At 43.2% G+C, this 12,954-nt stretch overlaps 1 protein-coding gene across 1 annotated transcript in view; it reads right to left on the bottom strand.

The window, feature by feature from the left end:
• The window catches only part of cfap74 (cilia and flagella associated protein 74), a 240,871-nt gene that overhangs the window by 75,974 nt on the left and 151,943 nt on the right, over nt 1-12,954 (bottom strand). The window contains exon 21 of the mRNA XM_078557686.1: nt 11,809-11,930. Coding sequence (XP_078413812.1) covers nt 11,809-11,930 — 122 coding nt within the window. The remainder of the gene's footprint in view (nt 1-11,808; nt 11,931-12,954) is intronic.

Genomic DNA, 12,954 nt, shown 5'->3' with positions numbered 1-12,954 from the left:
TACAGGCCAGTGAGCCTTACGTCAGTGGTAGGGAAATTATTGGAGAAGATTCTTCGTGACAGGATTTACTACCATTTGGAAGCAAATGGGCGTATTAGTGAGAGGCAGCATGGTTTTGTGAAGGGGAGGTCGTGTCTCACTAACTTGATTGAGTTTTTCGAGGAAGTGACAAAGATGATCGACGATGGAAGGGCAGTGGATGTTATATACATGGATTTCAGTAAGGCCTTTGACAAGGTCCCTCATGGCAGACTGGTACAGAAGGTAAAGTCGCACGGGATCAGAGGTGAGCTGGCAAGATGGATACAGAATTGGCTTGGTCATAGAAGACAGAGGGTAGCAGTGGAAGCGTGCTTTTCTGAATGGAGACCTGTGACTAGTGGAGTTCCGCAGGGATCAATGCTGGAACCGTTGCTGTTTGTAGTATACATAAATGATTTGAAGGAAAATGTAACTGGGCTAATTAGTAAGTTTGCAGACGACACTAAGGTTGGAGGAGTTGCAGATAGTGAAGAGGATTGTCAAAGGATACAACGGGATATAGATCGGTTGGAGACTTGGGCGGAGAAATGGCAGATGGAGTTTAATCTGGACAAATGCGAGGTAATGCATTCTGGAAGGTCTAATACAGGTAGGAATTATACAGTAAGTGGCAGAACCCTTATGTGCATTGACAGGCAGAGGGATCTGGGTGTACAGGTCTACAGGTCATTGAAAGTGGCAACGCAGGTGGATAAGGTAGTCAGGAAGGCATATGGCATGCTTACCTTCATCGGCAGGGGTATTGAGTATAAAAGCTGGGAAGTCATGCTGCAGCTGTATAGAACCTTGGTTAGGCCACACTTGGAATATTGCGTGCAATTCTTGTCGCCACATTACCAGAAGGATATGGAGGCATTGGAGAGGGTCCAGAGGAGGTTTACCAGGATGCTGCCTGGTCTGAAGGTTATTAGCTATGAGGAGAGGTTGTAGAAACTCGGATTGTTCTCAATCCGAGCGACGGAGATTGAGGGGCGACTTGATAGAAGTTTACAAAATTATGAGTAGCATGGACAGAGTGGATAGTCAGAAGCTTTTTCCCAGGGTGGAAGAGTCAATTACTAGGGGACATAGATTTAAGGTGAGAGGAGAAAACTATAGAGGAGATGTGCGGGGCAAGTTTTTTACGTAGAGGGTAGTGAGTGTCTGGAATTCGCTGCCAGAGGAGGTGGTGGAAGCAGGTACGATAGTGGTGTTTAAGAGGCAGCTTGACAAATACATGAATAGGATGGGAATAGAGGGATACGGACCCTGGAAGTGCAAAATGTTTTAGTTGACAGGCAATATGATCGGTGCAGGCTTGGAGGGCCGAAGGGCCTGTTCCTGTGCTGTACTTTTCTTTGTTCTTTGTTCTTTGAAATTAGCATGCTCTGGGACCTTGGAATTGGTGACCTTGTCCTGTCAAGAGATGCTGAGGATATGCCTGAGTCAGCGCAGATGGAAACTGTTCAGCCTTTTCTCCTGCCTAGCATTTGCTGTTCAGGTCTCACTACGGTGTGAGGACAGTAGTGAGATGTAAACAGAGGAATGCACTGAGGACGCAGGTTTGGTGGATTCAAGGTTTGGTATTCTTGGTCAGATTGCTGTTGTTTCATGCTCTTACTCAGCTTGGACATGACAGCTGCAGCTTCTGCAATGTGTGCGTTAATTACAGCATCAAGTGATAGATTGCTGTGGTTGTATGTAAAGCTGTCAACAATCTACAGCATCACATTGTCAATGCTGATTGATGATGATGTGGCAACCTCCTGGACCACGACATCTGTCTTTTTATTCGTTCATGGGATGTGGGCATCGCTAGCTAGCCCATCCTTTGTTGCCCTTGAGAAGGTGGTGGTGAGCTGCCTTCTTCAACTGCTGCAGTCCATGTTGTGTAGTTACACCCACAGAGCTGTTAGGGATGGAGTTCCAGGATTTTGATGACATCATCCAGGATTTTGACCCAGCGGCACAGACAGAATGACGACATAGCTCCAAGTGAGGATGGTGTGTGGCTTGGAGGGGAGCCTACATGTGGTGGTGTTCCCACGCAAATACAGCCCTAAGTGGCTTCCTGCTTATTTTGAAATTATGTCCCCTGGTTCTAGACTCCCCAGCAAGGGGAAACCATTTTACCTACATCTACCCTTTCTATCCCTTAAAGTATTTTGCAGGTTTCAGTGAGATCATCTCTCATTCTTTGAAACTCTAAAGAATACAGGCCCAGTTTCCCCAATCTCTCTTTGTAGGACAGTCCCGCCATCCTGGGAACAAGTTTGGTGAACCTTCGTTGCACTGTCTCTAAGGCAATAATAAACTTCCTAAGGGGACCAAAACTGCACACAGTACACCAGGTGCAGTCTAACTAAGGTTCTATACAACTGAAGCAGGACTTCACTACTCCTGTGGTCAAATCCTCTTGTGATAAAGGCTAACTTACCATTAGCCTTCATAATTGTTTGCTGCACTTGCAGGTTACCTTCAGTGACTTATTGATGAGGACACCCAGGTCCCTTTGTACATCTGCACTTTCTAATCTCTTACCATTTAAGAAATACTCTGCACATCTATCCCTCTTACCAAAGTGGATAACGTCACATGTTTCCACATTATATTACATATGCTATGTTCTTGCCCACTCACTAAGTCTGTACAAATCCTCTTGAAGCTGCTTTGCATCTTCCTCACAACACACATTCCCACTTAGTTTTGTGTCATCCGTGAAATTGGAAATGTTACATTTGGTCCCCACATTCAAATCATTTATACATATTGTGAACAGCTGGGGCCCAAGTACTGATCCTGGCTGTACCCCACTAGCCACAGCCTGCCAATGTAAGAATGACCTGTTCACTCCTACCCTCGGGTTTTGGCAGTAGGCAGGATAGTGGCACTGAAGCCACAATCAGATCAGGTCTTAAATAGCAGAGAAGGTTTGAGGGGCTGAATGGCCTACTCCTACTCCTAATTCATATGTTTGTATGCCCTGTGTTGTTGCCATGATTTTAGAGTTTGTGACCTGTCAAACTTATTTCTTCACTTCAACTTTCTGTCATCCTGCATTCCTCTTTATTCTGTCCCATCAGTTTGTCTCTCTCACACAAGTCCTCAGAAGTTGCAGGGGGAAGGTAACAGCAGAGTCTCAAGAAAAGATCCAGGCTACCTAATGCAATATCTGCAGTGTCACATTAACAACTTAGAAAAATGATGGAGCAAAGGGCACTCAAGGCCTGAGTCTTGGGAGGACAGGAGAAGTCATTGGGAGACAGAAGGCAAAACAAAGGCAGGCGCCAGGCATGGCCTGGGGAAAGAAGAAAAGATCAGTTCAGTACATGGAGAAAACAAAGTAGGAACATATTCATGTGTTCTTCATAAAAACGTTTACAATTTTGAGGTTGTTGTAAGTATAATTACATTAAATATGATCGATGTCTGCAAGGTTTTTTCATTATTTCACTCCTATTACTTAATTAGGAAAACCGAGGGCTGGATTTTCACTACTGGGGCTGGTTGCTTGAGTGGGAAAATTTCCTGGCTCGCCACACCCACCTCGGTAAAAACATCTTCCTCTTGCGCAATTTGCGCTCGGGGTTGGGGTGGGGAAAATGGGAGGTGAGACTTTGTGGAGGGTGGAATCGGGCCTGCTGACCCCAGAGGCAGAATGTAGGTAGCCATGGGAGCAGGCGAGTGTTGAGATAGGCTGGTTAGAAAGCTCATCGCGGTTCTCTGGGACTTTGTCCCAATTATTTTAGAAACTGTTAAGCCCTCACTCAGCCCCATGGCCCCTCGTATCTTCCATGCCAACTCATGCCCCCCCACCCTCATTGCCCTTCATATCCTCCATTGCCACCTCCATAGACACTAATCCAGTGTCCACCATGGGCTGACCTCAGTAGCCATGTGGAGATGAAAAAATAAACTTCTAACAATCTAATGTAGCTGTCACTCCTACACACTTGATCATGAAAAAAATCTCCCATTCCTAGAATGCATTCAAAATTTTTAAATCTCAAGTATTTTTTTTATTCGTTCATGGGATGTGGCTGTCGATGGCTGGGCCAGCATTTATTGCCCATCGCTAGTTGCCCTTGAGAAAGTGGTGGTGAGCTGCCTTCTTGAACCGCTGCAGTCCATGTGGTGTAGGTACACCCATGGTGCTGTTGGGAAGGGAGTTTCAGGATTTTGACCCAGCGACTGTGAAGGAACGGCGGTATATTTCCAAGTCAGGATGGTGAGTGACTTAGAGGGGAAATTCCAGTTGGTGGTGTTCCCATGTATCTGCTGCCCTTGTCCTTCTAGATGGTAGTGGTTGTGGGTTTGGAAGGTGCTGTCTAAGGATCCTTGGTGAATTCCTGCAGTGCATCTTGTAGATGGTACACACTGCTGCTACTGTACGTCGGTGGTGGAGGGGGTGAATGTTTGTGGATAAGGTGCCAATCAAGCAGGCTGCTTTGTCCTGGATGATGGCGAGCTTCTTGAGTGTGTTTGTAGCTGTACTCATCCAGGCAAATGGGGAGTATTCCATCACACTCCTGACTTGTGCCTTGTAGAAAGTGGACAGGCTTTGGGGAGTCAGAAGGTGAGTTACTCTCTGTGGAATTCCTGACCTCTGACCTACTCTTGGAGCCACAGTATTTATATGGCTGGTTCAGTTCAGTTTCTGGTCAATGGTAACATCCAGGGTGTTGACAGTGGGGGATTAAGAAATGATAATGCCGTCAAATGTCAAGATGGTTAGATTCTCTCTAGTTGGAAATAGTCATTGTCTGGAATTTGTGTGGCATGAATGTTACTTGCCACTTATCAGCCGAAGCCTGAATACTGTCCGCATCTTGCTGCATATGAACACGGACTATTTCAGTGTCTGAGGAGTCATGAATTATCCAAAACATTATCCAATCATCAGTGAACATCCCCACTCCTGACCTTATGATGGAGAGGTCATTGATAAAACAACTGAATGTGGCTGGGCCTGGGACACTACCCTGAGGAACTCCTAATGTCCCAGCACTGAAATGATTGACCTCCAACAACCACAACCATCTTCCTTTGTGCTAGGTACGACTCCAACCAAAGGAGCAGATTGACTTCAGTTTTCCTAGGGCTCCTTGATGCCACATTTGGTCAAATGTTGCCTTGACGTCAAGGGCAGTCACTCTGACCTCATCTCTTGAGTTTCAGGTCTTTTGTCCATATTTGGACCAAGACTGTAATGAGGGCAAGAGCTGAGTGGCCCTGGTGGAACACTGAGCGTCAGTGAGCAAGTTATTGCAGAGTAAGTGCCACTTGAAAGCACTGTCGATGACACCTTGCATCACTTTACTGATGATGGAGAGTAGACTGATGAGGCGGTAATTGGTCAGGTTGGATTTGTTCTGCTTTTTGTGGGCACGACATACCTGGGTAATTTTCCGGTGTTGCAGTTGTATTAGAACAGCTTGGCTAGTGGTGCAGCCAGTTCTGGAGCACAAGTCTTCAGTACTATTGCCGTGTTTTGAGGGCCCATAGCTTTTCAGTATCCAGTGCCTTCAGCTGTTTTTTGATATCATGTGGAGTGAATTGAATTGGCTAAAGACTGGCATTTGTGATGCTGGCAACCTTCGGAGGAGGCTGAGATGGATCATCCAGTCAGCACTTCTGGCTAAAGATGGTTGCAAATGCTTCAGCCTCGTCTTTTGTACTGATGTGGTGGGCTCCATATCTTTGAAGATGGAGATATTTGTGGAGCCACCTCCTCCAGTGAGTTGTTTAATTGTCCACCACCATTCACGATGGGATGTGGCAGGACTGCAGAGCTTAGATCTGATCTGTTGGTTGTGGAATCGTTTAGTTCTGTCTCTCACATGCTGCTTCTGCTGTTTGGCACACATGTAGTCCTGTGTTGTAGCTTCACCAGGTTCACACCTCATTTTTAGGTATCCCTGCTTCTGCTTCTGGCATGCCCTCCTGCACTCTTTACTGAACCAGGATTGATCCCCCGGCTTGATGGTAATGGCAGAGTTGGTATATGCCAAGCCATGAGGTCACAGATTGTGGTTGCATCCAGTTCTGCTACTGCTGATGGCTCACAGCACCTCATGCCTGGTTTTGAGTTGCTAGATCTGTTCAAAATCTATCCCATTTAGCATGGTGGTTGTGCCACACAACACAATGGAAGATATCCTCAATGTGGCGGTGGGACTTTGTCCCCACAAGGATTGTGTGATGATCACTCCTACCAATACTGTTATGGACAAATGCATCTGTGACAGGTAGTTTGGTGAGGACGAGGTCAAGTAGGTTTTTCCTTCTTGTTGGTTCCCTCACCACCTGCCATAGACTCAGTCTAGCAGCTATGCCATTTAGTACTCAACCAGCTCAGCCAGTAGTGGCGCTACCGAGCCACTCACGGTGATGGACATTTGAAGTCCCCCACCCAGGGTATATTCTGTGCCTTTGCCACCCTCAGTGCTTCCTCTACATGGTGTTCAACATGAAGGAGTATTGATTGATTCATCGGCTAAGTGGGGAACGTTAGGTGGTAACCAGCAGGAGGTTTCTTTGTCCATGTTTGACCTGATACAATGAGACTTCACGAGGTCCAGAATCAATCTTCCTGTTGAATTACACACCACCCCTCTTCCCCTACTGGCAAAAATTGGATGCGTCAGAAATGGTGGTGGGACTTCTTCATGTGGGTCCAGCCCACCATTTTTAAAGGTCCACAGAGTCTTCCTGACTCCACTAAAATCCAGCCCCTAGTTTTGAATTTGGGATCACAGGAGGTTCGAAGGTCACTGGATTTCTAAAGATTTCAGTCTCTGTTGACTGATGGGTCAGAACGAAAAAGGGAAATGCAGTATGGCAGACAGTTGAAGTAAATAAATAAGTTTGATTGGTCAGAGTCTCTAAAATCATGGCAACAGCACAGGATAGAGAATGTTTATGTGTGGAAAGGAGCAGAGAAAGACAGACTGAACAACACTCTTTTCATATATTGTTACATGTTTTGTAATTATTGCATGGTTTCCATTTGCGTAGCTGAAATTGGTTCTTGGAAGATAGGACAGAGGTTCAATTGGAGTGTATTGTTATTTGTGGCGAATACTTATTCACAATGGAAAAGAAAATTGAGCTGAGTAAACATGTTGTTGAATATCTGTTGCCCATTTTCCATTATTGCCCAAGGAAAACTCCCCCCCACTTACGTGTTTAAACAGGTCATGGATTCTGATCATTATTAAGCAGAACTACAAAACTATTTGAAACTGTCGTACGTTCATTGGCTTTCACCAATTTTGAATAAACTATATCTCCTGTTATTGCATTTTATACAGGTTTCATTAGATTGTTTTTCCTAAGGTTGAGAGGTAGCAAAAGCATGCTTTCCTTAAGATGAAACACATACACACTCAAACACAGAAATTAGGAATGGCATAAGAGTACTTAAATTTCTTCACAAAAACTAGGCAATGATTGCCATCATAGCCTTTATTTTATACGTTACAGTGCATTTTGATAGAAATAGCTGACATGGCATGACATGAGGTTACAAAAATCCTAAAATGGATAATGCTAATTTTATAATGTCCTTAATGATTAGAAATTAAAGGGAAACATGAATGGATATGAAGTGGATGCTTTAACCACAGGCGTCCATGACCCATTTTAGAAAAGCTTGCTGCACACCCTTACTGTAATGAGAATGAGTTGTAACTGCCTACTCCAGATGTTTCATATTAGATGAAATATTGCAGTTTAACTCCCGCATGATTTAATAGAAGTGATGCTTCAGGGTTAGCAAATTCTGCAACATTAAATTACTTAAGTACAATGATTTAGGAGTCTTAAATTTGCTTCTTGAAGAAAATTTGGAAGAAAAATATAAATGGGCAAATCTAAAGGAAATAAAAACAATGAGGGGAATACTAGAGACTGAAGATCCAAAATTGACAGCTGTGGGGCTGCAAAAGCAAGGTAATGCATGCAGACAGGGGCAGAATATCGCACAGCACTTGGTTACACCAAATGCCCGCCACTTTTGATGCCATTCAAATGAAGATAACATGTCTTATAACTCAGTTCCTGTAATTTGTGCCCTAGTAACAATGGATGCAAGTAATAGTCTAGCCACAGCATCCAGGATTGTTAAGGATGTTGGAGGGCATTTAACATTTATAAAAGGTTGCCAAAAGCAATCAATCCCAGAAGCTGGTCTCCAATGAAAGTGACAGTATTGTTAAGCTTTTAAGGTCAGTTCAGTCCTGTGCCTGGGCCCAATACAGCCTCATGGACAGGATTTTTGGAGACCGATGGGGCATGAACTAATTCGAGCAGGGGCATAATTTCACAATTCACAAGCAGTGGGTAGCTAATTGAGGTAATGAAGGGGCCTATTAAGGCCCCGCTCCTGCGCCAACTGGGATTTTCAGTTAAACAAGGCAGCATCCTGGAGGGAGGTGGATGGCCATATTTCATCCCACTGGGGACCCTCAACCTGCACCTGTCATGGCGGTACTGCCACAGATGTGGCCACTGTCCATCCAGTGAAGGTTGTCCCTCTACGATCACGGCCAGGCAGCTGTGACCTTTTTTAAAATTAAATTTTTCACCTGATCTTCAGGTAGTGCCTCTGTAATGAGGCACCCTCTCTCTTCTGCCACAGTCATTGGCAGCTCCTAATTTAGACGGTGGGCTTGCCGAGGTGTTATTGCTGGAGGGCCTCTTATTGGCCCTCCAGTCTTGGGAGCCCATTTGCCAACTTTAATTCGACAGTGAGCCCTCTGGCCACTTATTGACTAATTCTGCAAAAATCAATGTTAGGTTACTGGTCCCGACATGGCGCAGGTTAGGACCAGCATTTGTCCCTGATGTCAGGGTCCTGATCCAAAAAGGAAAATCTTGCTTTATATTCCCAACCCCGCCAAAGTGGGGGGTTGATGTTCCACTCTGTTCTAGATACATTCCTGAAAATTTTTGACTAGAATTTCTGAGCAAGGCTTTGTTTTTAAAATCAGCAATTTTTTTCCAATCCTGTACATTTCATGAAAGGGGAAAACTGCCATTTTCTGAGCTTCTTTTTGAAGTGGTAAATAAGAATAATGTTTAATTAATCTAGTTTACAATATGCCTATCTTGAACTATGTGGAATAATCACAAAGGAGTTGACATTGTACTTTTTTTGGAAAAATAGAAGAAAAACATGATTAATGCAAAGATTAAGGGGCCGCTAATGAGATTGTGGGTGGGAAATCATGGTTAATAGCGTGCGTTTCCTGAGGATGCAGTTTTGTTAGGCATAAGGAAACAATAGCAGACAGTTATGATATCTCTGTAATAATCATCCTTCACTGCTTCTCTGGCAGCTGACAAACCATTCAATTACTATGTACTACTAAATGAAGTACGGTCTGTTAATCCAATTGTGAACTGTGCAAATACAATATAAAAACCAACAAAAAAAGTACCATGTTTCCTTATGAATATATACCAGTCCTGGAGACATCTGTAATGGAGGCTTACAAGGCCATTTCTGGTTGGAGAGGATGCCCCCAAAATACACAAAACAAGAGGCAAACATGATGGAACATTACATCAATCACTAGAAAGGACCTGGCAGGAAGCAAAGAGGAATGGCTTAAATAACAGCATAAAATAAGGTATAAATACTTCCAAAAAGTAGCAGACTGCCAGTAGGCAAATTATAGATACTGTAATGAGAGACAACAGAGTGTATTATTAATAACTTAACATGGACCAAATATGTAACTCTTGTATTTAAATTCAAACCAGGCAAGTTGACTCTGATTGGTCAAGGCATTGCCATATGTAATGAACCAGGGAATGGCTGTACCCCAAGCTTTTGTTTAGTTAAAAAAGGTGCAAGGCGTGGACATGTTCTTTCTTTCTACAAAGGAAGTTTAGATGAGGAAGAGGTGACTTGATTGAAACATATAAGATTCTGAAGGGACTTGACAGGGTGGATGTGGAAAGGATGTTTCCTCTGGTCACTGTTTAAAAATAAAGAGATTGCCCATTTAAGACAGAGATGAGGAGAATTTTTTTCTTTCAGAGGGTCACGAATCTTTGGAACTCTCTTCCTCAAAAGGCGGTGAAGGCAAAATCTTTGAATATTTTTGAGGCAGAGGTAGATAGATTCTTGAGAAGCAAGGGGGTGAAAGGTTACTGAGAGTAGGCAGGAATGTGCAGTTGAGGTTAAAATCAGATCAGGCTCGAGTGGCCTACTCCTGCTCCTAATTCGTATGCTTGTATGACAGGACCCTGTGTGTGAATATATGTGGCTTCTAGCATGCATTAGTGAGCCACACTGTGAGCCCAACTGATAATCTTAAATTGGTTGTTAGTGTAACTCTTAGCACAATTGAGATTGTTTAGTGAACATTGTCCAAGCATGGAATCACATCTATTGTTGGATGCTATGTTCTGAATTTTACAAGCATGGTCTGGGTGAGTACAGTCAATACTTTGCCTATTGTGAACAGCTGAAGGGATGTACTGTTTGATGTGATCCACCAGTGGTTGGGATGTGTGGCCTACATACCTGCATCACATTGGCACTGAAATTCATATACCACATTACTCATTTGTGTGATAGCAGAACGTCTTTTTGGCTTGACGGCAGCATCCTGTTAGTGGAGAATACCACTCATGCTGCTACCTTGTAGTAGCAGCGTGAAATGGCTAGCTTCACCTGTTGCTCAAATTTTTGAGAAACGTTACGCTTCCAGGATAATCTGAGGTAGACCGGGCACTTTTCAGGACTGAAAATGGCAACCTTAGGCCCATTCATGAGTTTACGCAATATAGAGTGAGCAATGATCTGATCGAGGTAGCCATTATCCTGCAGAATAGCTTTGATGTACCCTATTTCAGCATCAAGCTTGCATGGTGAGCAAATGGCTTGCTTACACATGGTAGAAGCCACATATATTCACACGCAGGGCTCTGTGCTTTGCAAATAGCAAGAACGTGTCCACGGATTGCGCCTTTTTCAACTAAACAAAAACCTGAGGGACAGCCCTTCCCTGGCTCATCCCGATGGCAACACCTAGACCAATCAGAGTTTTCTTGCCTAAAGCTTGGCAGTTACACTGTTCCCTAGTGCATTTTCCAAGGCAATGCCTCTACCAATCAGAGTCCACGTGCCAACTAATCATCAGCCTCTTCACATGCAGTGTAAATTGTTGTTCCCTTTAAGATTTGGTATTCTGGCAATTCTGTCCTGACGAATGCAAGATGAAAAGCTTCGACAGCATGTCTCTTTTCAATAACATTTTATAAACTGCATCCGATGTATTGTGGAACGTAGTAGTTACACGCTGTAATATTGTATACGTACAGAATAGAATAAACACTGACAATACAGCATCCTTAAGGATAAGTCTGCATAGTGCTTCATAATTCTCATCTGGGCTTTTGTCGGCAAAGTAAAATTAATAAATTACGAGACATAGGATCTTGAAAAAACCAAATCCAATTGTTATTTCTTTGTTTGAAATGTTGTTTTCTAAGAATCAGGGCAAGTAAGCGTAATGCTAAGGAAAGCATAAGCAACATGGGAGGAAAAAGACAAATTGAATCCTACTGTATTCATGTAATGTTCTTAGGAAAGCCACAGAGCTTAAACTGACCGTCACAAGTCATTGTTCTTTGAAATGGGTCGGTTATAACTAAATGAGAAATACTTGTGCGCTGTTATCCCTCGTGGACTCACTATTTGTATTACACCTCCAATCTCTTGACATCAAATCCACTCCACCACAAAGGGTCATTCTCTTCTTATCAGCTTACCTACTGTGAGCACAAATGGAATCTTGGTAAAGCCGGTCATACATGCAGATTTTCAAGTCGATATTAGGATTTGATAACCAGACTGGTGTTTCAATGGCCTTTGCTTGAGCCTGAATGGATATCTATTTTTAAGAGTGGAAATAAATAAATTATCAGGGCTAACCTGCATAACCTGCTATGTTTAATTTAAAAATTGCTACAATTCCAAGAACATTATTGCTTTGCAACAGAAAAGAAACAGAACAATTCAATCTCAAGTCAGAAAAAAAAATTGTTTTATAAATATTCAAATATTTTTAAAAGCCATTTTCTTATATATCCTCTCTCTGGGACAATCAGAGGATGACTGGTGACCCTTATACATCTTGTGCATCGAATGGAACAGCATCAGCAAAGGGTGTGACTCTTCAACTTACCAATATACAAGATAGAGGGAAATCCCACAAAGCTGAGTGGTTTGTAAAGGAGGTTTGCATGATAGAAACAGCACAACAGATTCCTGGAACCTTCTGATTAAAACTGGGGTTATAAAAGTACTGGTTATGTGATCAATGGATGCCCAGAATCTGATAGCAAAAACAGGAGTGAGAGACCCTCAAGCCAATGTTATCAATTATATAAAAGAATTGAGCAATGGTGCCATTAATCAACTTCTCAGTAGCATTCAGAGAGCACCATAGAAATCCAACTCCTCAATGTATCCAATATTTATTTTAGTCTGCTGTTGGTTTTTCTCCCTAATGTGAGTTAAAGACATTTGAACCTTGTATACTTTATAACATAAACTATACATCAGGGGGTCAGTGGAGGTTGTGGCAGCATAGAAGAAAGTAGCTGAGAAGAGATTGAAATGGTATAGTCATCTATGGTGAAGTGAGAGGACATGTGGTGAGACAGATGATGGAGTTGGGATAGCCAGGAAGGAGAAAACAATGATGTAAGACCAGATGGAAAGGTGTGGTGGCGAGAGACTTAAACTCAGTGGGACTGAAAGTGGAATGGGTGCTGACAGGAGGAGATGGAGAAGGGTGATCAACCAGCATTATGGTGACCCCAAGTAAAATGGGAGAAGCTGAAGCACACTCAATACACGTAAATGCCTTACATTTCTCCTACTACAGAACAGTCCTAAAGTTAAAATCTTGA

This window comes from Cetorhinus maximus, chromosome 15, assembly GCF_964194155.1.
Source record: "Cetorhinus maximus chromosome 15, sCetMax3.hap1.1, whole genome shotgun sequence".
Taxonomy (NCBI): Eukaryota; Metazoa; Chordata; class Chondrichthyes; order Lamniformes; family Cetorhinidae; genus Cetorhinus; species Cetorhinus maximus.
This window is presented reverse-complemented; position numbering and strand designations above follow the sequence as displayed.